The 27,542-nt window shown below is 41.9% G+C and overlaps 1 protein-coding gene across 1 annotated transcript in view; it reads left to right on the top strand.

The window, feature by feature from the left end:
• Nucleotides 1-27,542, top strand: part of RGS17 (regulator of G-protein signaling 17) — a 169,089-nt gene that overhangs the window by 128,394 nt on the left and 13,153 nt on the right. The window contains exon 3 of the mRNA XM_006874355.1: nt 25,232-25,321. Within this exon, the coding sequence (XP_006874417.1) occupies nt 25,232-25,321 (90 nt within the window). The remainder of the gene's footprint in view (nt 1-25,231; nt 25,322-27,542) is intronic.

Here is a 27,542-nt window from a genome sequence, read left to right as displayed (position 1 = left end):
TTTGTAACTCCTTCTTCCTAATCTGTCTTCATCTGGAAGGTCATCTGAAACCTGTCCACCATGGGTGACCCTGCTGGTATTTACAATACTGGTGGCATAGCTTCTAGAATCCCAGCAACTCACAAGCCTCCACAGTACAACAAACTGATGAGTGGTGGTCTGACTCATAGTGACCCTATAAATGGTTTCCGAGGAGTGACTGGCGTGTTTGAACTGCTGACCTTATGGATAATACTCCAGTGTTTTTCCTAAAGCGCCATACCATGACACCTCCAAACTTGCCATTCCCCCAGGTTTGATATAAGCCATTTCCAAAGCTTCTTGCTGTGCAGACTCTTCAAGAAATAAATCAAATGGAACTTTTTAAAGCGTATTTGCAGTCTCATGCACTAATGGACATTGCCTACAAGACTTGGCTAACTGCACTGGATTCTTCATTCTTCTCAGGAAAGATTGACCATAGACTGAGCTTGGTAAATTAACTAGCCTAGAGAAAGCTAAAGCTGTTTCTCTTTAGGACACATTAGTTCACAGGGTTCCAAGGCCATAGGACCAATCTAAGTAAATGGTAAGCACTTTAAACACGTGCTTTTTATTGTCCTCTTTTCCATTTTTAATAAGCACCACAACCTCTGTGGTGGTACTGTAGAATAAGTACAGTATTACAAGGTCAGTTTGGACCACAAGGTCAGCAGTTCAGACTCCCCCGTCCCTCCTCAGAAACCCTATATTGGATCGCTATGAGTCAGAATGGACTCAATGACACGTAACAACAACAACTTCTGTCATTCAAATCACTGCAAAAAAAACATGCTATTATCCTCCGATGCTGTCACACTCTAGCTTGCAGCCAATGGAAATATAGAGGGAAGCTTTAAAAGTCAAAAGAGAGTTTTTGAAAGGAAAGACAATAATCCATGTCTGGTGAAGAGACCCCCCTCCTTGGAAATCAAACTGCTCCCACCTTTTGGGTGAATCATTTCCTCAGAAGCACCAGCGGATGAATATCTTTCCTGTACCTGCTGCTCTCGCCCTCGGATTGCTGATTCATCTCTTATGAGAGAATGCGGAAGTTACTTCTACAAAGTAACTGTGTCTGCATACGATTTCTGAAGTACTTATAACCATATCACCATCAATATCACTTACAAAGAATTCAGAGTTTTGAAACTCCCTCTAGGTCAATTTCCTTTATATTTTCTATGAATGATATGAACATTGAAACGCACATAATCAAAGGCAAGCCAATGACCCTGAGTGGAACAGATGGTTTATGCTTGGCTACAGCCCAAAAGGTTGGCAGTTCAAAGCAATCTGTGGCACCATGGATGAAAGAGGTCTGGTGATCCACTTGCAGAAAGATTGCAGCCAAGAAGACACGGTGGAGCCATCCTGCTCTGTCTGTAACACCTGGGGCCTCTTACATCACAAGTGAGCAACAGAAACTGAATCAACAACAAAAGACATCTGCCAAAATGAGCTCAGGTTCCCTAGGCAATACAAAAGCAAACCATGGGCTTGAGGATTATGGGCCTTCTGTATGTCATTCATTCATTCACTGTTGATTGAATTCCTATTTTGTACCTGGCACTTTTGTGCTTCATCCGATTTTACCAGATTTTCCCCATCTCTACAATTACAGGGAACTCAGTCTCAGTAATCCATTGACTCTATTTCCATAAGGTGCTATCGAGTCAATTCTGATTCATCACAACCTTGTGCACAACACAACTAAACACTGCTGGTCCTTTGCCAGCCTCACAATTGTTGTTACACTTGAGCCCATTGCTGCTGCCACCTTGGGGGTCTTCCTCTTTTTCTCTCTCCCTCCACTTTACCATAATGTTCTTCTCCAGGGACCGGTCCCTCCTGATAAAGTTTGAGAAATCAAGTCGTACCATATTGGCTTCTAATGAGCAGTCTAGCTGTACTATTTTCAACACAGATTTGTTTGTTCTTCTGGCAGACCATGGGACTTTTAATATTCTTCTCCAACACCATAACTCAAATGCATCAATTCTTCTGTTGTCTTCCTTAATCATTGTCCAACTTTCACATGCATAAGAGGCTATTGAAAGTTCCATGGCTTAGGTGTGCTGCACTTTAGTCCTCAAAATGATATCTTTGCTCTTAAACACTTTAAAGAGGTCTTGTACAACAGATTTGCCTAACACAATACATTATTTGACTTCTTGACTGCTCCTACCATGCGTGTTGGTGGTGGATCCAAACAAAATGAAGTCTTTGACAACTTCAATCTTTTATTCATTTATCATGGTGCTATTTATTTGTCGGTGGTTCAAGCTCACCAGTCACTCTTTGGAAAGCCTATATAGGGTCGCTGTGGGTTGGAACTGACTCGACAGCACTTAACAACAACAACAACAACATTTATTGGTCTAGTTGTGAGGATATTTGTTTTCTTTACATTGAGATGCAACCCATACCAAAGGCTGTGGTCTCTGCTCTTCATCAATAAGTATTTCAAATCCTCTTCACTTCCAGCAATTAAGGTTGGTATCATCAGCATATTGCAAGCTTTAATGAGCATTCCTCCAATCCTGATGTTGCATTTGTCTTCATGGTATCCAGCTTCTCGGATTATTTGCTCAGTGTACAGATTGAATAAGTATGTTGAAAGAAGAGTACAGCCCTGATGCACACCTTTTTTGCTTATAAACCATTCGGTGCCTCCTTGTTCTGCACTAACAACTGCCTCTTGGTCTATGTGCAGGTTCCTCATGAGCATAATAAGGTGTTCTTAAATACCCATTATTTGCAATGCTATCCATGGTTTATTGTGATCCACACAATTGAATTCCTTCGCATAGTCAATAAATTCATGTTCCAGTTATCAATGAATGTTTCCCACTGTTTCTCATCATTTTGAGTTGTGCCCCATCAGCAAATGAAGGTCCAAAGACTAGTCCATTCACGTCATAATGATCAACTCTACTTTGAGGAGGCAGCTCTTCCCCAGTCATATTCTGAGTGCCTTCCAAGCTGAAGAGCTCATCTTCTGGCACTTTATCTGACAATGTTCTGGTGCTCTTCCTCATGTTTGCATCTTTCCTCACTGTATCTGACAGCATCCTGCTGCTACTCATAAGCTGTTTGTTAGCTAAACATTCCCAAGTTGTCTGCCTCCCTTTTTTCCTAGTCTTAGTTTGGAAGCTGCACTGAGCCCTGTTCCCCATGGGTGACCCTGCTGGTATTTAAAATACTGATGGCATGACTTTCAGTATCACAGCAACACACAAGCCAACACTGTACAACAAACTGACAAACAAATGGTGGATTTGGCACATTGTTGTTGTTGCTAAGTGCTGTCGAGTCGATTGTGACCCATAGCGACCCAGTATAGGGTTTCCAAGGAGCAGCTGGTGAGCTTGAACTGCCGACCTTGCAGTTCAAACAGCTTTGCAGTCTGGCGCATTAACCCACAGCACCACACCATAGTAGGTGTTAAATTTAAGTATTTTGAACAGATGATTGATTTTCCTATTGAATATGTTATACTCATTCCTTGTGTATCTACATGATTAGGTTCCAAACACCAGGTTGTTAATACACAAATCAGTGTAATGGGAAAATGGAGGCTGACCCCATCAAATCACAGAATGGAAGATGACAACACCAATACATAGCTGCCAAAATGCATCACTGTAGACCTATTGATCACATAATTACATAACTGCCAAAGTATTGAGAATCATGAAGCCGTCTTGCTGACACATAACCTTAATCATCACAGTAAGTGCTACTCTTACCTCACACCTTGATGTTTGTTACTGCCAGACTGACTCCATTAATGTGCAAAATAGCTGAATGGTAGATATTTTTACTATTATCATAAATGTGAAATGTCAGAAAATGAAAGTTGATAAATGGAACAAGTTGTATATCAAATATGGAAATCTGTGTCAGAGAAATTCTTTTTTAATACTACAAGTACTTTCTCCCCAACCTTAATGTAATTTTATTGCAGGATATGCTTCTTAGAGCCCAAGGGAAAGACAGTGACAAATAATGAATTGCCCTTTGTGCCATGTGAAGGATTTAGGGCTTTATGCTGTGATGAGGAGACGGAAGGTAGGGAAGATACTTTAAGTAAGGAGGAGACAATAGTACACTTTATATTTCAGGTCTGTTCTTCTGAAGGCAATGGAAGGAAGATGAGACAAAAGACAAAGAGAATACTAGGAGACAATTGGAATGGTCTCAGAGAAAGATGCTGGGTCAGGAGCAAAATGAAAAGATGCTAAAATGTATGGAGAGAATTACAGATTCAAAAAAAGTTAGAATACACTGGTGAGAATTTTTGTTGTTAGGTGCCTTTGAATCAATTCCAACTCTTAGCAGCCCTATGTACAACAGAATTGCCTGGTTGTGCACCATCCACCCAATTGTTGCTGCCATTGTATCAGTCCATCTTGTTGGGGCTCTTCCTCTCTTTCACTGAACTTCCATTTTACCAAGCATGATGTTCTTCTCCAGAGACTGGTCCCTCCTGACAACATGTCCGAAGTATGAGAAGATGAAGCCTCACCATCCTCACTTCAAAGGGGACAATCAGTGATAGACAACCAGTTGGTTCTGATTCATAGCGACCCTGTATAGGGTGTCTGCAGCTGTAAATCGTTATGGGAGCAGTAAACTTCATCTTTCTTCCATAGTGCTGCTGGTAGATTAGAACTGCTGACCTTGTGGTTAGCAGCCTGCATTGTAATCCACTATGCCATCAGGGCTCCATAAAAGAGAAGGGGGAAGGATAATTGGGAGGGAAGGATAATTCATAAGCCATATAATGAATGGCTGTTGATGATTCCGTCCAATGAGAGAAAACTGGAGTAGGAAATTGTTTAGGCCAATGGTACGATGGTGAGTTCATTTTTCACGCATATGTTTGATGCACCCATGAGGTACTTGGGTAAATAAGTCTGAAGGTCATAGTTAGGTCTAGATTAAATGTGACATCTGGGAGTCAGCATACAAAGGACACCTGTAAGAATGAGGTGTGTCTCAGTTTCTAGTGCCATTGTGACCAAAATACAGTGAGTGGGTGGCTTTAAAGAAGAGATCCTTTTTTCCACAGGAGTTCAAGAAGCTGGAAGTCCATATTCAGGACACTGATCTTAGAGGGAGGTTCTCACTCTTTCCTTTCTCTCTGTCTCTCTCTGTGTGTGGGCTCTGCGGAAAGATCCTTGTCTCCTTCAGCTTCTGTAGCCCTGGCTTTCCCCAGTTCCTTGGCAACCATCATCTGACATCTGTCTTCGTTTGTGTTTGCTTGTCTCTGTGTCTGTGCTGCTCCTTATAACTCAGAAGTGATTAGTGTTAGGACACACCCTACACTGGTATGGCCTCATTAACTTAAGAAATCCCTCTTCTCAAAGGTACAACAGAGTTAGTGCTGCATTAACAGAAACACCACAAATGGATGGCTTCAACAAACAAAATTTTAATATTTTCTTACAATTTGTTGCTGTTGTTAGCTTTGGACCCATAATGACCTGATGTATAACAGAACGGAACACCATCCGGTCCTGCGCCATCCTCACAATTGCTGCTACGCTTGAGCCCATTGTTGGTGCAGCTGTGCCAATCCATCTTGTTGGTGGTCTCCCTCTTTATCACTGGTCCTCCACTTTACACATACACGATTTACAAGGCAAGAAGTACAAATTCAGAGTGTCAGCTCTAGGGAAAGTCTTCCTCTCTCTGCGGGATCTGTGGAAAGGTCCATGTCTCCTTTCAGCAGCCTCAGGCCTGCCATTCATTGGCTATCTCCATGTGTCATAGCACCAGTGTCCGCTGGGTCTAGGACCCTCACAGTGCTGGGACTCCAGTTAAAGGCTGCACTCCACTGCTGACTTTCCTCTCCTCATGGTCTCTACATCCCCTGTCTCATTTTATCTCTTTTTAATATATATAAAGTTTTTCATGTAGAATTGAGTGAGGTTTACAGGACAGATCATCAGTGTTACCTTCAACACTGCAAATCATTGCAATGATTACAATCCCCTCCATGTATGATTAGTTAACAGTATTAACCTCGATTACCTTATTTTAATTTTTTTCATGTACACATACCACATTGAAAATATATATTCATTTAAATGTCCCAAAGACACATTTTGCAAGCCAGTCTCCTGTCCGCAGGCACACTGTCCATGGGTCTAGGGTCCTCTGCTGCTCTGTCCCTGTGCCATCGCCTCTGCCACCATCTTTTTTGTTGCCGCTTTTCTGGTTAGGATCCCTCGCTCCTCTCATGCTCTTCCATCTTGATGCTCCTAGGATCCTCAGTTCCTGAAATGACAGATTAACTGCTCCCCCTGTTAGTTACACCTCTTCTACATTTACAGTTGTGACGATCACCATTAGACCTGATAACAGTTACTCAGAATTGAATCATAAAACCCTATCCCCAGCATCTCCAGACACATCTAGACACCAGGAAAGCTATTCACTGGGGAGTCTGTCTTACTCCCCTCATTCTGACACTAAGCGTCCTCATGAAAGCTTGTAAACCAGCCACTTAGTGCCTTATAGACCCCAGTTTTGATGGCCGAAGTCTAAGTTGCCCATCCCTATGAACCCAGTGCACTGAGGAGGCAAGCGTGGTCCTTTATATGAAGAGTCATTCCCTTTCGGTTGGAATTTTGGGCAACTGCATCCATAAGCAAAGGTCCAGTTCATCAAGTTGTAGCAATTTATGCTCGCCCCCTGTTCATTTTATTTCTTGTAAGAGAACAGGTTTGGCAGGCCACACCCCAAGGAAACTCCACTTACATTGGCTCGGGGCTGTGAAAGGATTAAAGGTATCACATCCCACCCTTAATTCTTTTACAACTGATTGGCTTATCCCATCAGAGCACATCGTGGGGATCATCACGTAACGGCCAAACCACGGAAAAGCATGGTCCAGCCAAGTTGGCACATATTTGTGGGAATACAGTGTAATCCATAACAGACTCTAACACCTACTTACTTTGGAGGACACAATTCCATCTATGGGAAGGTAAGCATGAGAGCCTTGGAGAACCCTCCAGCGTGAGGAGCAGGGAAGTAAATGCTGAAATCTCAGGGAACGTTGTTGTTAAATGCTGTCAAGTCGGTTCCAACCCACAGCGACCCAATATTGAATTTCTGAGGAGCAGCTGGTGAGCTTGAACCACCAATCTTGCAGTTCAAACCAACCTTGCAGTCTAGTGCATTAACCCTCAGTGCTACACCAGGACTCCATCTCAGGGAATACCGATATGTAAAAGAGAAAGCAGTGGAGGAGCTGCAAGCAAGCAACCTCGGGCAGAAACTGAGAGGTAGCATCCACACACACAGTGAGGTGTTCTGGAAGCCAAGAGAGAAGAGGTTCCTCATGGAGGGAATGAGCAATGTGGCAATGTGGCATGAACACGAGGGAGGCCCAACTATCAGACTTCACCAGAGCTCACCAGGCTTCTCCTCAAGGTGTACAAGGAGGAGGAACTTGGCAAAAGAAAAGTACTGACAGAAAAGGAGGGACTTGTTTTCAGAGGTCCTGAAGCACCAGGATCCTTCCGGCTGAAAGATCAATTTAAGTCAAGTCGGATGACTTCCCTCCCTCACATAAGCAAAGCAAATTCTTCAGTTTCTAAGACGAGTACAGACTAAACTTATTAGCTATTTGGACTCTCTCTGAGAACATCCCCCAAGTCAATAATAACAAAGAGAACTGAGGTGATGCAGTAGAAGATGCCATAGTTCTGAAATAAGCACCAACTCTTTGAGCTTTGAAAAAAATATTTTGTTTTTGGAGAAATTTTACATAGTAAATTGGGTTGATTCACTGTCTGAACATATTCTTCAGTGCCATTGGATCTGCTTTTCACAGTGTGTTGGCATCCTCATTGTTTGCATCTGGTGGTTCCGTTTCCATGGATCGAGCTTCTCCTTTATATGATTGTTTTGAGGAGCGCCATATTCCTGGATGATGATGTTTATTCTGTGGGCTCTGTCTTTTGACTGATAGGTAACCACCAGGAAAGGTTTGAGTTCCAAGTGTGAAGGGTGCCCCAGAACAATAATCTCAGGGGGTTCTCTAGTCTCTCTCCATCCAGTAAGGCAAGGCTGGCTTCTTTTTCATGAATTTGAGTTTTGTTCGGCATTTCTCTCCCATTCTACTGGGATCACCTGTTGTATCTCTGGTGTGAATGGTCGGTAGTGGTAGGCAAACACCATCCAATTCTTCTGGTCTCAAGGCAGCTGAGACCATGGTTCATGTCAACTGTGGGGCCTGTGGAGTCGGTTTTTCTTTGCGTCATTGATTTCCTTCTTTTCCTTTTGCTCCGGATACACAGAAACCAATAGTTGTATTTTAGATAGGCACTGGCACGTTTTTAAGACCCCCCCAGGGCAACTTTTCAAATTTATAAGCTATGTTATGCCAGCGGACCAAGTTGTTCCCGGGACCATGGTCCTAAACCCTCAAATGCAGTAACCCAATCCCATAAAATGTTTGGTTATGTCTCGGAAGTACCTATAAGTGAGCCCCCATGTGCTTTACTGGATTGCTAAGCACAAGGTTGGTGATTTAAACTCACTGACGTCTTCTTGGAAGAAAGATGCCTCTGCTTGCTTCGATAAAGATTGACAGTCTTGGAAATTCTGTATCAATTTACTGTGAGTCGGAATGGACTCCATAGCAGTTGGGTTGTTCTATACATGCAGCACACACACACATCTGTATATTCATAGGTGTGTATCTGTATGTATATAAGCATACATATCTACTTATGTAACCACAAACATATTTTTGGTTGTTATTACAGTTGACACAAAATTGTATATGTTGAGCCTTTTACCAAAATTATTCCTATATGTTGTGCACCACTTTACCTGGTGTTGTCTTTTACCTTGATCAGGTTATGCTGAATTCTCCCTTACTAGCATTGCCATAATTACCACCACACCATCACCAAAACTACCAAGTGTCTACTCTCTGGAAAGTGAGTCCTCCTCCCTCTCCATTTCAATGCTGGTAACCATCAGACAATAGGCATAAACACAGAAAGCAGCCTTCTTGGATGGCTAACTCTTTGGTTTTGTTCTTCTCATTAAAATTCTTCATTATTTCTTTAGAAGATGGCCTCCTTTCTTACAGGGTCTAAGCATGGCAGACCTATTACAATCTGCCTGCTATTTTAGGGTGCCATGGAACCACTCAATGGCACTTAACAATAACAACAACAATTAATAATTGCTTGTTCTCTTAGATAAAATAAAATATATTTTTGTGACTATGAAATTGCATGCATGATAATTTATTTAATTGTGTATATTATAAATATTGTAACTTGAAATGTTATAAAATGCTTCTCTCTGTTTCCGATTTAAATATGTTGGTGTGGCGCTGTAGGATAAGCACTGGACTGCTAAGCACAAAGCTGGTGATTCAGACCCTATGAAGGGTTGCTGTGAGTTGGAACAGACTCAGTTGCACTAAACACCAACAACATATTAATGTACATGTCATTAATGGAAGCCTCAGCTCCTAGTGGAAAGTAAAGTACTAACGTTGTCATTAGTTACCAATGAATCGATTCCTACTCATGGCCCCTGCGTATGTACAGAATGGAACTGTTCCATAGGGTTTACAAGGCTCTGACTTTTCAAAAGCAGATGCCAAAAGCCTTTCTTATGATGTGTCTTTGTAGGGGGTTACGTAGCCAACCTCATGGCTAGTCATAGAGTGCATAACCATCTGCACTGGTCAGCACAAACTATTTTAAAAACACAGGACTATTTAAATGACCAACTGCATATCTAATGATATCTCTGTGTATGTCATTCTCAATAGATCTAGTATTACCATGTTTAAGATTGCACACAAATTCTAATAACACTTCTCCTTTGTGCAAAGCCTAATTCCGTGAGGCATCCTAGGCTAGGGAAAGAACAGGAATTGCCCCAAATTTATCATGTATAACTGTGAAATCTTTGGCAAGTAACTTAATCTCTCCAAGTGTTGGTTTCTTTGTCTGTAAAATATAGTCAATAAGATATATAAATCACGTAGTTTTGTGTTTGGTACATACTTGCTGTTGTTGTTGTTAAGTGCCATCGAGTCGCTTCCGACCCATAGCAACCCTATATAGAGTTTCTGAGGAGTAGCTGGTGAGCTTGAACTATCGACCTTGCAGTTCAAACTAGGGGACCCCTAAATCATCATTTATGGGATAGGTATTGGATCTGCGAAAGGTACACAGTGAGTAAGGAAGACCGTAGAAGAATTGATGCTTTTGAGTTACAGTGTTGGAGGAGAATGTTGAAAGTGCCATGGGCTGCCAAAAGAACCAATAGATCTGTTTTGGAAGAAGTGCAGCCAGAGTGCTCCTTGGAGGCCAAGATGGTCAAGCTTTGTCTCTCATACTTTGGACTTATTGTCAGGAGGGAGCAGTCACTGGAGAAGTATATCATGTTTGGTAAGGTGGAGGGTCAGAGAAAAAGAGCAAGACCCCCAGCGAGATGGATTGGCAAAAGTGACAGCATCAATGGGCTCAAGTGTGGCAAAAATTGTGAGGTTGGCCCAGGACCAGGCAGTGCATAGAGTCGCTATGAGTCAATACCAGCAACAAAAATGTTGGCTCTGACCACCTTACAAGTCTGATGTTGAGTGGAATGTATCAGACTTTGTAGGGTTTGACAACCATACTGTTGTTTGTTGTGTGCTATTGAATATTTATGTGGGAAGATCACCAGGTCTTTGTCCCACAGAGCTGCTGGTGGGTTTGAACTGCTGGCCTGTTGGTTAGCAGGCAGGTGGTGAAGCATTTTACCAGCAGAGCTCTCTATGACCACTGTCTACTTGATAGTGTACTGTTTCCAGGTTTTCAGGTAGTGTTGAGGATCTGCCTCTGTATTCTACATCACAGAGCCCTTCCTGACCGTCTCGCACGTAAACCAGGAGAGGCAGAAACCAGAGAGCATCTTGGGGCATGCATCTTACCGTCCTAGAATCCCAGACGGTTGTAGGGTCCATCTGTACTGGAGTTAACTTGTCTTGTTTGTTGTTGCTGTTAAGTGACATCGAGTCAGTTCTGAGTCACGGCGACCCTGTATAGTGTTTCTGAGGAGTGGATTGTTGTTGTTAAGTGCCATTGAGTCAGTTAAAACTCATAGCCACCCCATATGGAGTTTCCAAGGAGTGGCTGGTGAGTTTGAACCACCGACTTGGTGGCTCCAATCAACCTTGCATTCTAGCGTTTTGTCCCATAGTGCCACACCAGGACTTAGAGGAGTAGACAATGGGTTTGAATTGCTGACCTTGTGGTTATCAGTCTACTGCTTACCCTACATTGCCACACTAGGACTCCAAAACTTGCCTTGTGGATCAGAATTATTGACATCAATCATATTCATACAATATCTGGAAAATGTTGGAGAGGGAATGAGGGAGGGATGGATGAACACACAAACAGGCATGTAAATGATCCTGCCAGTTCTCAGATATAGACGTTTCTGTCTACCGTCTGCTGGGGTTCTAATCTTCTCATTCTTCTTTTTATGATGTTGTTGTTGTCAAGTGCTGTTAACCTTAGGCTGACTCAAACAAACAATGTGTAGCATATCTGAGGAGCAGCTGGTAGGTTTGAACCACGTACCTTACAGTTAGCAGCCCAGTGATTATCCTATAGTGCCACACCAGGACACAAATTAACCCTAACCTGAAGCTTGAGTTCCAACTTCCCTGTTGCATTTAAAGATTCTGATCATTACATGCTATTCTACTGCCCTGAATGTACACCCATCTTGGCTGACCATGGAAACTAAGCAGGGTCAGGCCTGGTTAGTATTTGCATAGGAGACTACCTAAGATTACCTAAGGGTACTGTAGGCTTGGAGTCCTGGTATGGTGCTGTAGGATATGCACGGACTTCTAAATAGATGTCAGTGGTTCAGACACCACCAGCTGCTTCTCAGAAACCCTCCACACTGCAGTTCGGTTTGAACCACGAAGTTGGAGGTTCAGTCTCACCAGTTGCTCTTCCGAAGCCCTATACAGGGTTGCTATGAGTCAGAACTGATTTGACAACACTGAATAGCAACTACATTTTAATGATAGTGTTGGCTAACTAAATTCCAGTCTTTTTGGTCTCTTGACATCCAAAAGACTCGCTTTTCCATTAAAGCATTTACTAACTTAATAATAACTTACAGAGAAAATGGCAGTGGGTTGAAGGAAGAGCTTAAAATAGGATTTCAATCAAATCTGAGAAATAAAATGGAGGATTCTGAGGAAAGACATGTATTATGCAGATGTTGTTGTTGTTGTTATTAAGTACCATGGAGTCGGTTCCGACTTACAGTGATCCTGCACAGGGTTTCCGACGCTGTAAATCTTTATGGGAGCAGAAAGCCTCATCTTTCTCCCATGGAACAGCTGGTAGTTTCGAACTGCTGACCTTGAGGTTAGCAGCCTGATTTGCAACCACTATGCTACCAGAGCTCCTTATGCAGAAAAAATACATCAAATGCTCACTACTGTCATTCTCTTAAAGGGGAAAAAAAATCACTATTTATGCCAAATAAGAAGCCTTGGTTATCTAATGGATGGAAGTCTACTGAGTGAATCCAGATTTCAACCATGTAATTACTTACTAAATGCATTGGCATTCTAAATCAAATTAATCTGTTTGCCTTTGAGTTTGAAATAATTAATACAGATTAAAAAAGGGAAGTTTTCAATTTATCTTTTTATACAGAAGTATGTTGTTCTTGTTGTTGTTGTGTGCTGTTGAGTCGCTTCCAACTCTTAGCAACATTGTATAGGGTTTCCAAGAGCACTGGTGTGTTTGAACTGGTGACCTTGCAGTTACCAATCCTGTTTATCCTACAGCACCACCCCAGGCCTCATAGAAGCATATTTGGTGTTGTTGGTGCCAATGAGTCAGTTCTGACTCAGAACAAAACACTGCCCAGTTCTGCATCACCCTCACAATTGTCACGTTTGAGCCCATTGCAGCTACCACTGTGCTGCTCCATCTCGTTGGGGGTCTTCCTCTTTTTCACTGACCCTCCACTTTACCAAGCGTGGTGTCCTTCTCCAGGGACTGGTCCCTCTTGATAATATGTCTGATAATATGTCTTATGTATGAGAGATGAAGTCTGGCCATCCTGGCTTCCTAGGAGCCCTCCGGCTGTACATCTTCCAACACAGATCTCTCTGTTCTGCTGTTAGTCCATGGCACCTTCAATATTCTTCAACACTGTAACGTCAATGCATCCGTTCTCCTCCGGTCTTCATTATGCATTGTCCAACTTTCACATGCATGTGAGGCTGTTGAAAATACTATGAACTGGGTCTAGTGTTTTTGTTCTCAAACTGGTATCTTGACTCTTGAACACTTTAAAGAGGTCATGTGCTTCAAAAAGTTCATGGGAAAATTCCATTATCTTTTCATTCAATTTTTCCATGAGGTTTTCCTTGTACAGAGAGAAATTGACAATAAAGAGAAAGACTATATGAAAGTGAAGAGCTTCATCTTCAATTTTCATGCCAGAAAAATAAATTGTTGACATACAAGGAAATAATTTGACAAAACCCAATCGCCATGGCTCTTTTAAAACATGTTTTTAAGTAAAAAAAGAAAAAAGAAAATTGCTATTTTTTTTGTAGTCAGAAACGTTTTCTAATTAAATTTGTCTAAGATTATGTTACCTAAATTCCTTATTACCTCAGCAAGACATATTAGAGTACAAAATTACTTATTATTGAAAAAGACTAACAACGTTAATAGGATTATATTGGCCATTTTTTTTTAAGACCAAAATATTCCTACACCAAAATAACTCTGGACTGGGGAATAGTCCGAACATTTTGTAAATATCAGGAAGGATAAATGGGTGTAATTATGTACAATTATGTACACCTCCGAAGATTACATTTTTCTCTCCAAGTCTGATTGGTTCACTCACGGAAAAACTGAATGACTCCTTTCAAATTCCTTAGAAAGATATAATTATCAAAGCTCCGTACATGAAGGAAAAGGTTTTTTTGTTTTGTTTTTTCAAATAAGGGTAGTTACTCCCCAAAGCTTTTTCAATTTTCGTTTATTCTGGTTTGATTAAAAGAAAAGATTTTTTTTAAGGGAATACTGCCATCTAGTGGATAAACATATAATAGCTGATCATTGTACTTGCTTTATGGGAGAAAAGCTTAAGCTGTATAAAATGAAATGTTTGTTTTATGACATAGGATTTGTTTATAAGTTGTTGAGGTGATTCTCATGCATGGCGCCCCAAGGTGGGTCAGAGTAGAGCTGTGCTCCGCAGAATTTTCAGTGACTCTCTTTCAGAACTAAGTCTCCGGTACTTTTTTCCTAGGAACCTCTAGATGAATTCTAACCTCCAACTTTTCAGTTAACAGTTTGCAACACCAAAATGATTAATTAATTAATGTTAATTAATACTAATTAAGAGGGAATTTTTTTTTTAATCATCTTTTTCTAAACAGAAGCATTTTGTTGTTTTGCGTGCCTTCCAGTCACACATAGCAACTCCTAGCAATACCATGCCGGGTTTCCGAGAGCTGCTGGTGGAGTTGAAGTGGCAACCAGTCAACTGCTAACTGCAGCCAAGGTATTAGGAACAGAACTAAAGGACAATTTAACTAAATGGGCATCTACGTCGTGTGGCATTGTGGGTTAGCGCGCTGGACTGCAGGGACAGTTTGAATCACACAAGTTCAGCAGTTCAAGCTCACCAGCCACTCTTCAGAAACCTTAGACAGGGTCACTGTGAGTCAGAACCGACTTGATGGCACTTACCAACAACAACTTCAACCAGTTGCTGTAGCTTAGTTTCACTCTACTGGGAAGGTTGTGTCGCAAACAGTGAAGAGTTCAAAGGTTATAGCTCTGGTAGCGTAATGGCTACGAATCGGAAGCGACTCCACGGCACAGAGCAACAACAACAATGTTTAGAGCAGGGCCTTGTGACATATGGCACATAATTCTACCCTGAGGGGGAGCTTTTATAGTGGGACAATGCTTGTTATGGTTATTTAGATAAATGTCATTTGACATTTCCGGACTCACATTTATAGCCACCATTGCCATCTCCACCCCAAAACAAATTATATTCCAAACACCTAGGAAGGGAAGAGATGAGGCTCAAGTCAGAGACTTGACTGACTGAGCTTTGTGTATCTTTAATTTGGGCTGTTGCCTGGTTACTGCCCCACCTCGTGGTAGATGTTTGTCCTCATGTCTGAGCATGGCCTTGGTTGTACCTCTCCTCTTCTCCCAGATTATCTCTGTGGATGGGAGGACGCTGTCCTTCCCAGGTAGGCCCCTCCCAGTCACCATACCTTGTCCAGGGTCGTGAGCAGGATGGCTTCTCTTCCTCCTTCAGACTTTCTGTGTAAACCTCTACCATCTCCTCTATGATGGGCTCAACTTTCAGGGAATTGAGAAGTTACTCATGTCTATTGGATGTAAATGGAGAAAAGATTGAAGTTGTCAAAGGTTTCCTTTGTCTCGGATCAACCATCAACACTCATGGAAGCAGCTGTCAAGAAATTCAATGACCTATTGCATTAGGCAAATCTGCAGTACAAGACTCCTTTTAAAATGTTCAAGAGCAAAGATGTTGGTTTGAGGACTAAGGTGGGGCAGACCCAAGCCATGGTATTTTCAATAACCTCACATGCATGTGAAAGTTGGACACCAAATAAGGAAGACTGCATAAGAATTGATGCATTTCAGTTATAGTGTTGGAAGAGAATATTGAACGTACCATGGACTGCCAAAAGAACAAAACAATTGGTGTTGGAGAAAGTACAGCCAGAGTGCTCCTTGGAAGCTAGGATGGCCAGAATTCATCTCTTGTCTATCACACGTATTATCAAGAGGGACTAGTCCCTGGAGAGGGATGTTAGGTTTGGGAAAGTGGAGGATCAGAGAAAAAGAGGAAGGCTCCCAACTAGATGGATTGGCAAAGTGGCAGCAGCGATGGGCTTAAACGTAGCAATGACTGTGGATGGCGCAGGACTAGGCACGGGGTCACTAAAAATCAGTACCGACTCAGTGGTACCTAACAACATCAACAACATTGTATTCTCACTCTTCTGAGCAACACTTACTGTACATTACAGTGAGATAGTCCCCACCTCAGTGCATTTATCTGTGATAGAAATTCTACCCATTCCAAGCATTTAAAAACAATCAAATTTTGTAGATAATGTAGCTGCAAAATACCACCATTAGCTCTTTCATAGAGACAGGCAGGCGGCACGGTATGACCCAGATGAGCATGGGACAAGACGTCAGAAGAGGGATTACCAGCCCTCACCGAGCTGTGCTTACTTGTGGGTGTGGTGGTAGTCAGCCTTGATGTAAGTCAGTCTACTTGTAAATAAAATGGGAATGAACAATGACAAATCTCCTGTTTACCTTACAGGACTATTGTGAGGAAGAAGTGGTCAGGAGAAACATAGGAGAAAGTGTTTTACAATAATGGCAAAATAGAAGATATCATTCCCCTCACACTGCAGGACAAAGTTTTTGCTAGCCTTAGAAGTGTTGTTTCTGCCCCTATATTTAAGTAAGTCTTTGTACGAATGTGCCTTTTGGCTACAAGTTTTTATTCTTTGCTTTTACATTCTTGTGAAATAGATCGCTACTAGCCAGATCCCCATTCTGCAGGGGACAGAGTAACACCCAAGAACGCACAGAAAAGACAAATCCATTACTAACATCATCTTCAAAGAGATAGAGTCTAGATTTGGTGTCTGCTAAATGGTTTTCTGTTGCAGACCGTGTAAGACTAGTCAGAGGTTCGAGGCCCTATGGGCCCGAGTGTAACAAATGAGGCCACTGGCAGTTAATAGCAAATTGTTTTTCATCTTAATATTCAGTTACATGTATTAATTTAATACACGGAGCTGTTGATAATCCACAGATAAATGTGATATTTTCCTAAAGCCGAGACTAAAAGTTGCAAGGTCAAGCCTTTCTCCAAAAGGATTAACTAAAAATATCTTAGCTACTTCTTGGTTCTTTGTTCTATAGACAAAGAACCCATCCTCCCTAATCCTTTTCCAGGTGCAGCCCATTCACCTGGGCGTCTCCTACTTACCTCTCACCTTCCCCCACCTGAGCTCAGGGGCTATAGATATGTTAATTGGGCCTGAGAATCCAAGTTGCTGGCCTGGGATTCAAACCAGCGAAGTACGATGTAAAGTTACCTGAATGTCTGGAAAAGTACTGATGTTAGCTGTACCTTGCCTAAGTCCCTTCCAGCTTGGTGTGAAGCTCCTCCCCTAAATAAAACAGGGGCCCGGGCCTCCCCAGGTGTACATTACTGGTTGGAAGGCATGCAGTAAAGATTGCAGTGCATTACGGGTTGGAGGGCATGCAGTAGGCCATGATGCCTGTACTCCCAAGCCTGCCCACCAGTGATGTATCCACCCTGGCTTTGGGGTGCCTCATTGTCTCCCTCCTTCTGTATGTCTGTGTATTCTTTCGCTATCTCTATCGCCGCTGGATCTCCCCTCCTCGTGGACCAAACACTCGTGAACAACACAACTATGTCGAGGTCAGACCCTGACAGTTTTCCTGTCTTATTACATAATGCCTACCATATTGCCTATTCTGACTCCACCTGAGACGTTTGATCGGTCCTTTCTGTGCCATGTTGATATCACGACTTCTTACAACTTCCAGCTCCAACATCCTCCCACTCCACCACCACCACCACCACCCCGACTTGGAATCCCTTTATCCAGGTCTCCATCTGGCAAACACCTGCTCAATTTTCAACCTCGCTTAATCATTACCATCTCTGCAAAGACCTTCTCGAGTCTCTCATGCACAAGTATAAACATTGTACTTGCATCTAAGAAGCACCATGTGCATACCTCCATCTTGATGTTGCTTTACCTGTCTGAGCCCCTCAACAGCAGAGTTGGGGTCTTTTTCATCTGACATTTCCATCCCAGGCATCATTGCCTAAGTCAGGCGTTCAGTGCATATTTATAAACGTTTGACTCCGGAATAAAAACCCTGTAGGATTTTACTATGATATTTGAATGATGATATTGACACATTTGAAGAATAACCTGCAAGTTCTTTTTTCAGAAACTGAAGGATCTTGGTTTCATTTTTTGCACTAAGAAAATTGAGGTGGAAGCTGTTGGAAAAGAAGAAAAGATTGAGCTCACAATGGGTCAATATTAATACTGAACGGGATCTGCCTTTACCAGTGCCATTGGTTCTTTCTTAGAGAAAATGAAGCATCGTATTGATTTCACTGTTGAGTTTTGTGTAAATATAGGTGATTTTGCTATCTGCTTCTATCCTGGAGTTAACCATGGCTACTGCAAAATGGTCTTCTTTCTAGCAACTATTTCAGGGATTCTCCCTAAGAACTAGTTGTTTTTCTTACAAAAGTAGATTTTTTCTTTTTTTTAATGTTTTATTGTGAATTATATCATAGTTTACATGGGAGAACTTTAGTTTTACATTCATTCCATCGTATATCATCTCACTGCCATGGTTCCAATCCCCTCCATGCATCCTCAACCACCCAAAGGGTATATCCCAGAAACCCACTCCCTACACTTCCCCCTCCTCCCCCCAGTTTTTGGCCCACAGTCCCTTTCCCTCTGTGGGTCCAAAGTCCCCAGTCGCTTCATCACTCCGTGTCATCATCTCTGCCTCCATCTCAGGCATCTCTGTTTCTCGGCTCTTCTCCATTGATAAAAGTAGATTCTTTCTTAAAGAGGCCTTGTCCGTTGCCCCTGACAAATCATTAGGTGAATTATGTTATTGTTAAGTACTGTCAAGTTGATTCCGACCCACAGCGACCCTGTATAGGGTTTCAAGGAGTGGCTGGTGAACTTAAACCACCGATTTTGCGGTTCAAACCAACTGTGTGGTCCAGTGCATTAGCCCACAGCAAAACCCACTACTGTTGAGTTGATTCTGTCTGCCCCATAGTGTTCCCAAAGCTCTGCTTTATGAAAGCATACTGCTGCATCCTTCTCCCACAGAGCAGCTGGTGGGTTGAAACTGCCCATCTCTTGAGCGCTTAACCACTGCGCCATCAGGACACCATGGTAAATGCTGTGGTGGTGGCGGTGGTATGTGGCTGAGACAGTTCCAACTCATAATGACCCTGTATAGGATTTCTAAGGCGATAACTCTTTATGAGAGCAGAAAGCCCCATCTTTCTCCTGAGTTGCTCCTAGTAGATTCAAACTGCTGTCCCCAGTGTGCAACCCACCATGCAAACTCTACGTTGCTGTTGTTGTTAAGTACTGTCAAGTCGGTTCCGACCCATAGCGACCCTGTATAGGGTTTCCAAGGAGTGGCTGGTGAGTGTGAACCATTGACCTTCTGGCTCAAACTGACCTTGCAGTCCAGTGCATTAACCCACAGCACCACACCAGGACTCCATGCAAGCTCTGTAGTTGGCAGCAAACAGTGTTCTCCCCAAAGCCCACTTTAAACAAACATAAAAAATCCACCCCCCCACCAAGAGAGGGCATATTTTATCATTCTTTAAAATGCACCAACTCTATTTCTCTTCTCAGTGTCATTGTTCTAGAAAATCTTGAATGGGATTTTTGAAAATTTATTTTATTATAGTCAGCCTAGGTTTTTGGTATTTACCTCCAAAAAATATGTAAGCTTTGATCAAAACTCCTGCAGTGAGCATCGTCTGTGGACTACGTGCTCTTTCTGACTTTGGTTGTTAAAAAAGGAGAAATGTTAACAAAGAAGCAAAAGTAAAAAGCCTTTGTTTCTACGTGATCCCTCCGACGGGTAGCTCTGGAAACCTACCAGCCACCTGAGCTAACATCTATCTGTAGCAAATACATTCAGTAATGCATTGTTGTTGTTGTTAAGTGCTGTCAAGTCAGTTCCGACCCAAAATGACCCTGTATAGGGTTTCTGAGGAGCAGCTGGTGAGCTTGAACCACCAACCTTTCAATTCAAACTGATTCTGCAGTCCAGTGCATTTACCCACAGGCCCACACCAGGACTCTTTATTTACCCACAGGCCCACACCAGGACTCTTTCTTTTTTTTTTTTTTTTTAACTTTTTTAAAAAAAATACATGTTTTATTGTGAATTATGTGATAGTTTACATGGGGAAACATTAGCTTTACATTCATCCTATTGTATATAATTTCATTGCCATGGTTACAATCCCCTCCATGCATCATCAACCAACCAAGGGGTATACCCTGCAAGCCTGCCCTCTGGTCGTCAGCACACAGCCCCTCTCCCTCTCTGGGTCTAGAGCAGGACTCATTTTTTAAAAAAAAGAATATTATACTGTTTAGAGCAAGGTCAAGTGGAATTGACAGCAGACGTTAGTCATCCCCAAGACAGAACTGACAATCGGTGTCAGCCCTCCTTGTCTTTTCCTTCATTTGTCTTCATCATAAAATGACTCCATCATTGGTTCTTGATCATGGAAATCACAGTGGAAACTTTGAAGCCAAGGTTTTAGGAACAGACTAAAGGACAGTTGATTAAAAGGACACATACCAAATGCTAAAGCTCAATTTCATTCTACTGGACAAGGTTGCATCCGATATTAGATCAGGAAATGGAACATGATGGTGAACAGTTAAAGTATTCCTTGACAGTTGAGTGTAATTATTTTAGTACAATGGTGGTGGTGGTTGTGTGCTGTGGAGTCGTTTCCAACTCATAACGACCCTGCTGCATAGGGTTTCTGAGGCTGTAAAGCTTTACGGGAGCAGAAAGCCTCATCTTTCTCCCACGGAACAGCTGGTAGTTTCGAACTGCTGACCTTGAGGTTAGAAGCACAACTCATAACCACTACGCTACCAGAACACAAATGGATATCCATAGTTTCCCATCTGTAGAAGTGAATGCTAACCAAACATGTCAGTGCTAACCAATCATTCATGGTGATCACTCTAATATGGTGGCATTTGGGATGTTTGTAAATATTATAGAAGCGGGTAGAAGAGCCAGGATTCTTGTTCAGAAACTTGTGAATCATGCATGGAGACTCCAGATTTGTTTCTTCTACCACAAAAGCACAGTGAAGAAGACATTTGTCAATGATACTGCATGAAATGACACGTACTCCCTGAGACATGGTGGAAATAAAACAGATGACTTATCAAGGAGTTTCTAATCAGAGAGAGAGCTTTTATCAAAATCGTTTTTTTTTTAGTGCCTTGCTGTATGTATGTGTGTATGTATCACATACAAGCTTGGTAGATTTTGACAGAACAAGGATTCAGTTCTTACTTAAGTGAAATCTTTCAAATACTTAATCAAATAATGCAGATTTTATACATTTAGTACCATTCCTTATCCCCCAGGACATTGTATAGAATATTGCCAGTAGTGGTTTCCCACTTGTCCATTATTACTGGAATTACATCAAGTTCCAGAGAAGCACACTTATACATCTATTTTGAGAAGTTAATGAGTCACCTCTAAAGCACATCTGGAACCTCTGTGTATAGTAACACAGACAACTGAAGTTTCTTTTGAGTGCTGGTGAGTTGATTCGGATTCATATCCACCTTCTGGGACTGAGTCAAACTGCCCCATATGGTTTCCAACACGGTGATCTTTCCAGAACTGACTGTCTCACCTGTCTTATGCAGAGTAGCTAGTAGGTTTGAACTAACAACCTTTCACTTTGCAGCCCAATGTGTAAGGATTGTCCCAGGTTCCCTAAGCTGCCTCAAGCTGCAAACACACCCACAGACCCCAAGTGGCAAGTCATCAGGAGCCCCGCCTGCTACCCAGAAGGTTCTACCTGTTTTCTCAGGAACAGCCACCTCCCTCCCTCCCACACTCGCTAGCTTGTTTGATGTTTTGAGTAGAAATCAACTGTGGTTTTTACTTCCAAGGTTACAGTGATTGCAACTTACCCTTTTCTCTCCAAGGTTCTACACAAAAAAACTGGTCATTGGACCTTGTGTGGCACTGTAGAATAAGTGCTGGACCACGAGGTCAGTTTGAACCACAAGGCCAGCTGTTCAAACTCACCAACCACTCCTCAGAAATCCTATACAGGGTCACTGTGAGTCACAACCAACTCAGGTGGCACCAAGAAGCAGCAACAACATGCCTAGAAATGGTTAATTGTTGTTAAGTACCATCAGCTTGGGTCCTATTCATTTGTTGGTAGGTGTCATCAAGTTGGTTATCAACTCATAGTGACCCTATGCAAAACAAAACAAAACCATTCCCGGTCCTGGACCAGCCTCACACTCGTTGCTGTACCAGAGCCCTTTGCTGCTGCCATTGTACCAGCCCATCTTGTTGAGGGTCTTCCTCTTTCTCTCCAACTCTGCACTTTACAAAACATGATGTCCTTCTCCAAGGACTGGTCTCTCCTAATAATATGCCTGAAGTATGAGAGACAAAGTCTGGCCATCCTGGTTTCTAAGGTGCACTCTGGTTGTACTTCTTCCAACACAGATTGGTTTGTTCTTTTGGCAGCCCATGGTATTTTTAATATTCTCCTCCAACACCGTAAGTCAAATGCATCAATTCTTCTATGGTCTTTCTTATTCACTGTGCAACTTTCGCATGCATGTGAGGTTATTGAAAATACCATGATTTGGGTCTGCCCACCTTAGTCCTCAAACTGACATCTTTGCTCTTAAACACTTTAAAGAGGTCTTGTGCAGCAGATTTGCCTAATGCAATACAACATCTGATTTCTTAACAGCTGCTTCCATGAGTATTGATGGTTGATCCAAGCAAAGTGAAGTCTTAGAAAAATTTCAATCTTATTTCCATTTATATGGATGTAGTTTTTTGGTCCAGTGGTGAGGATTTTTGTTTTCTGTGCATTGAGATGCAACCCATGTCAAAGGCTATTGTCTTTGATATTCATCAGTAAGTACTTTAAGTCCTCTTCATTTTTAGCAAACAAGGTTGTATTATCTTCATTTTGCAGGTTGCTACTGAGTCTTATTTCACTCAATCTTGATGCCACTTTTTTCTTCATATAATCCATCTTCTCTCATTATTTGCTCAGCATACAGATTGAATAAGTGGTGAAAGAATCCAACCCTGTTGCACACTTTTCCTAATTTTAAAACCGTTCAGTGTTCCCATGCTCTGTTTGAACAACTGCCTCTTGGTCTAGGTACAGATTCCTCATGTGCACAATTAAGTTTTCCGGAATACTCATTCTTTGCAATGTTGTCCATGGCTTATCATGATCCACACAATCGAAAGCCTTTGCATAGTCAATAAAGCACAGGTAAACATCTTTCTGGTATTCTCTGCTTCAACCAAGATCCATCAGACATCAGCAATGATATCCCTCATTCCATATCCTCTTCTGAATCTGGCTTAAACCTCTAGAAGTTCACTATCAATGTGTGGTTGAGCCGTTTTTGTATTGTCTTCAGTAAAACTTTACTTTCATGGGATATCAGTGATATTGTCCAGTGATTTCTGTATTCCATTTTGTCACCTCTGTTTGAAATGGGCAAAAATATGGTTCTCTTCCAGATAAGTGGCCGGGTAGTTTGCTTCCAAATTTCGTGACATAGTTGAGTTGAGTGCCTCCAATGCTGCATCAGTTTGTTGAAAGATTTCAGTTTGTCTTCCATCTATTCCAGGCGTCTTGTTCTTTGACAGTGCCTTCAATGGACCTTGAACTTCTTCTTTCAGGATCACTGACTCTTGATCATATGCTACCTCTTGAATGGTTGAACATTAACCATTTCTTTTTGGTACAGGGACTCTGTATATTCCTTCCATCATCTTTTAATATTTGCATCATTCAATATTTTGCCCATAGTCTTACTCATAGACATCTTTTATAGGGTTTCTGAGGAGTTGCTGGTGGGTTTGAACTGCCTACCTTGCAGTAAGCAGGGCCTCCAGAAATGGCTAGAAGGGAACTCAGTTTTGTTCACTATCAAATTATGGTTTTCTTCCACATGCCCTTTTTTCTAATGAATGTGAGTGGATCTGAGGGATGAGGGTGATGATGACAGACAGAGCACCTGGTGGGCAGGAAGAGGGATGTAAGTGTGGAAATCTACATTTGATTCCCATGCAGTGTATCTTTGTACCTATTGATGGGGAAAAAGAAAATATGAATAATAAACAGAAAATAAAACTATGAATAGAACAAATCAAAAGTCAAAATGAGTTTCCTTTTAAAGAGTAACATAATGATGTTGTGAAGTGCTATCTGGTCCTTCGTCCATTCAGTTCTGACTCAGGGTTTCCAAGGTGTGGTTGGTGAGTTTTCATTTTCAACATTTTGGTTAGCAGTCAGTACTTATCCTGCAGCAGCACACCAGGACTCCAACATAATTACAGAGATGTTGTTGTTGTTGTTGTTGTTGTTAAGTGCTGTCGAGTCGAGTCTGACCCATAGTGATCCTGTATAGGGCTTCCAAGGAGCAACTGATGAATTTGAACCGCCAACCTTGTGGTGCAAACCGACATTGTAGTCCTGCACTTATCCTATGGCACCACACCAGCATCTATATACCAGACTGCTATGTGTAAATGTATATATGTGCATATATAGGGCTTCTGGTATGACACTAGGTCTGCAAGGTCAGTTCGAACCACAGGGTTGGCTGTTCAAGCTCACCAGCTGCTCCTCAGAAACCCTATACTGGATCACTATAGGCACTTAACAACAACGTATGTATATGTTTGTGTGTGCCTATACATGTGTGTGTGTGTGTAAATATATATATATATATATATACATATACATATACATATACATATATTGCTGTTAATTGCCATCGAGTCAGTTCTGAGTCATAATGACTCTGTCTAGGGTTTCTGAGGAGCTACCAGTGGGTTTGAATTCCTGACCTGGTGGTTAGCAGTGCTGTCTTTGTTCTACAGTGCCACACCAGAATTCCAAATATAAATATATATGTGGGGGGGGGATTAATAGTCATAGTCAAGTAAGTATCTCAAGAATTTTTACTAATGAAAATTGTACGCAAAGAGAATCAGATGGATAACCATATGCTTTTTTTTGAGAGTCTGAATTATTTGAGATTCTGAATGATTTTACTTCATATGGCCTTTCCCAGCATTTGAAAATGGCAAATTTATATTTGTCCTTTAAGTATTTTCACCTGTTTGAAAAGTAAAATTCTTCTGTGATAGATCTTTCCTGAAAAATGTATTATTTTCTTTGCAAAACAAATGGACTTTCCGTAGACACAATAAAGTGTTATGCTACATTACAGCCTCACTGTTAGGAATGAAGAAAGAGGGGACGGTGCGGGAAGGCCTACACTGACCACCAAGATGGAGAGCGTGCAGGTCATTGAGGAATGGTAAGTGTGGAGCCCATGGCATGCTGTGTGTGTTTGTGGTGGGTCTGGATACTACTGAGATGGTGTTTGCATGCTCCTTGCATCGTCTGAGTGCTTAACTCTTATCTGCTGCTTCCTAATTCTCCACAAAATGGGGTGGATCTTGTGATGTGAATGCCAACTCAATCTGGCAGATCTTGTTCTGGGATCATAGCGCCTCCTACACAGAGGCTCCGCCTGTGAACTCAGATCACGTGGCTTCTGTCTTTAAAGTTTCTAATTTCCCCTTTGTAATTTCCAAGTCTCTTGTACAGAGATCTGCGGAAACAATGCCAATGTCCTGCTTCCCAGAGTTTCACCCTCGAGTTTTTGCGTCCTGTTATCAATCTTGTCTGAAACAGCTATTGCAAAGGCGGTTGCTAATAGTGATATTTCTAATCCCATCATCCTTTCTCCATTTATTAACATTCTGATCTAATAAAGAGCTTCCCGTTGTCCCCCATTTTAGTTCTTGTCTTTTTATTAATTTTTATCAGCATGGACTCATGGATTGTTTTTCTTCTGTAGAGTTATAATCTATTCCCATTGTTGTTTTCACTCTCAAAGTCAGATTTGGCTGGGAGCCCTTTTCACATTTCCCTTCACTCCTTGAGCTTTTTGACACAAAAAGATATTCTGGAAATCCTCTTGTATTTTCCAAGGCCCAGCCCTGTAGCAATTCATTTCATCAAGGCTTTTGTTGTTGTTAAGTGCCATGGAGTCGGTTCCAACCCATAGCAACCCTTTATAGGGTTTCCAAGGAGCAGCTGGTGAGCTTGAACTGCCAACCTTGTGGCTCAAACCGACTGCAGTCCAGCGCATTAACCCACAGCACCACAAGGCTAGCTGTTTCTTTTTATGGAGAATTGTATTTAGCAACCAAGATCTGAGCACTAGTAAACTTACTGTTCTTTCGGGCTCTTTGCTCCTAGGCCCTCTCAGTGTACAGAATGCACATGCAGACATCGATTTCTGAAGCTATCCATATTCAAAGCCCTGAGTTCGTAGTGATCCCTCCAAGTCCAGCCCTAAACCTGAGTGCTTTGTATTCTCCCCGCTTCTCATCTGAGTGGCTCTCCTCTACAGGGAGAAACCGGTCTGTCATACCCAGAATCCTTACATATTGATCAAGCCTAGAACACAAAAGAGATAGTTTCGCAGTTGTTAACCCCTGTCGTTATTCTAACAAACCTACTCACTAGGGTTCTATCCCTGTTGTGCGGTTTTTGGTGTGGTTTTTTTCGTTTTGTTTTCCTCCTCAGCTTGAGGAAAAATAGGTTAGAAGCTAACTAGGTGATACCACCTTTCAGTGATGTTTCTGTTACTTATTTCACATTCTCTTTTTGTGGATTGTTGTTGTTGTTGTTAAATGCCACTGAGTCAACTACAACTCACAATGACCCTCTATAAGGTTTCTGAGGCCGTGAATATACACGGGAACAGAAGGTATCATCTTTCTCTTAAGAAGAAGCTGGTGGATTTGAACAACCAACCTTGTGGTTCTTAGTCCAGTGTGTAGCCTGCAGAACCACTGCACTCCCCATGGGTTTATTTGGATGCATTCCATTTGGCTTGTTTCTTCTCCATCCTTTTGACTTGGATGCATTATTATTTTGTTGTTGTTGAGTGCCATCAAGTCAGTTCTGACTCATACCGAGCGACTCTGTGTAGGGTTTCTAAGAAGCAGCTGATTGGTTTGAACTGCTGGCCTTGGGGTCCGCATTCCAGTATTTTTCCCATAGTGCCACAGTGATATGACATAATACAATGAAATCTGTCAGCCCTCAAATTCGATGGGTCTGCCTTGTTTCTCCTCATCTTGCAAGTTTCCCACCTGTGGCAGGGCAGAAAACTTTTCTATCAGTCTTTCTAGTGGGAAATGTTTGTGTTTTCCTTCTCTGATAGGGTTCTTGCAGGTTTTACTGTATAAATAGTTTCAGAAGTCTGAAGAGCACAGTCAAGTATACTCATCTCAGAGAATGAGCCTTGGCTTGCATTTTAAGAATTTATCATTTGCTGTCGTTTATTCACGTTGAAAAGTTTAATGCCACTATCATTTTAAAATCTTGAAAATCCACCTCAAGAATATCAGTAATTATTCAGCGTCCTATGGAGTGGATGTGCGTTGATAACTGTGTTTGTAATGGCCTGATTTTAGCTGCCCTCCCAATGTAAAAACATAGCTTTTACTAGCTGGAGAGAT

The sequence above is a fragment of the Chrysochloris asiatica genome, unplaced genomic scaffold (assembly GCF_000296735.1).
Source record: "Chrysochloris asiatica unplaced genomic scaffold, ChrAsi1.0 scaffold00271, whole genome shotgun sequence".
NCBI lineage: Eukaryota > Metazoa > Chordata > Mammalia > Afrosoricida > Chrysochloridae > Chrysochloris > Chrysochloris asiatica.
This window is presented reverse-complemented; position numbering and strand designations above follow the sequence as displayed.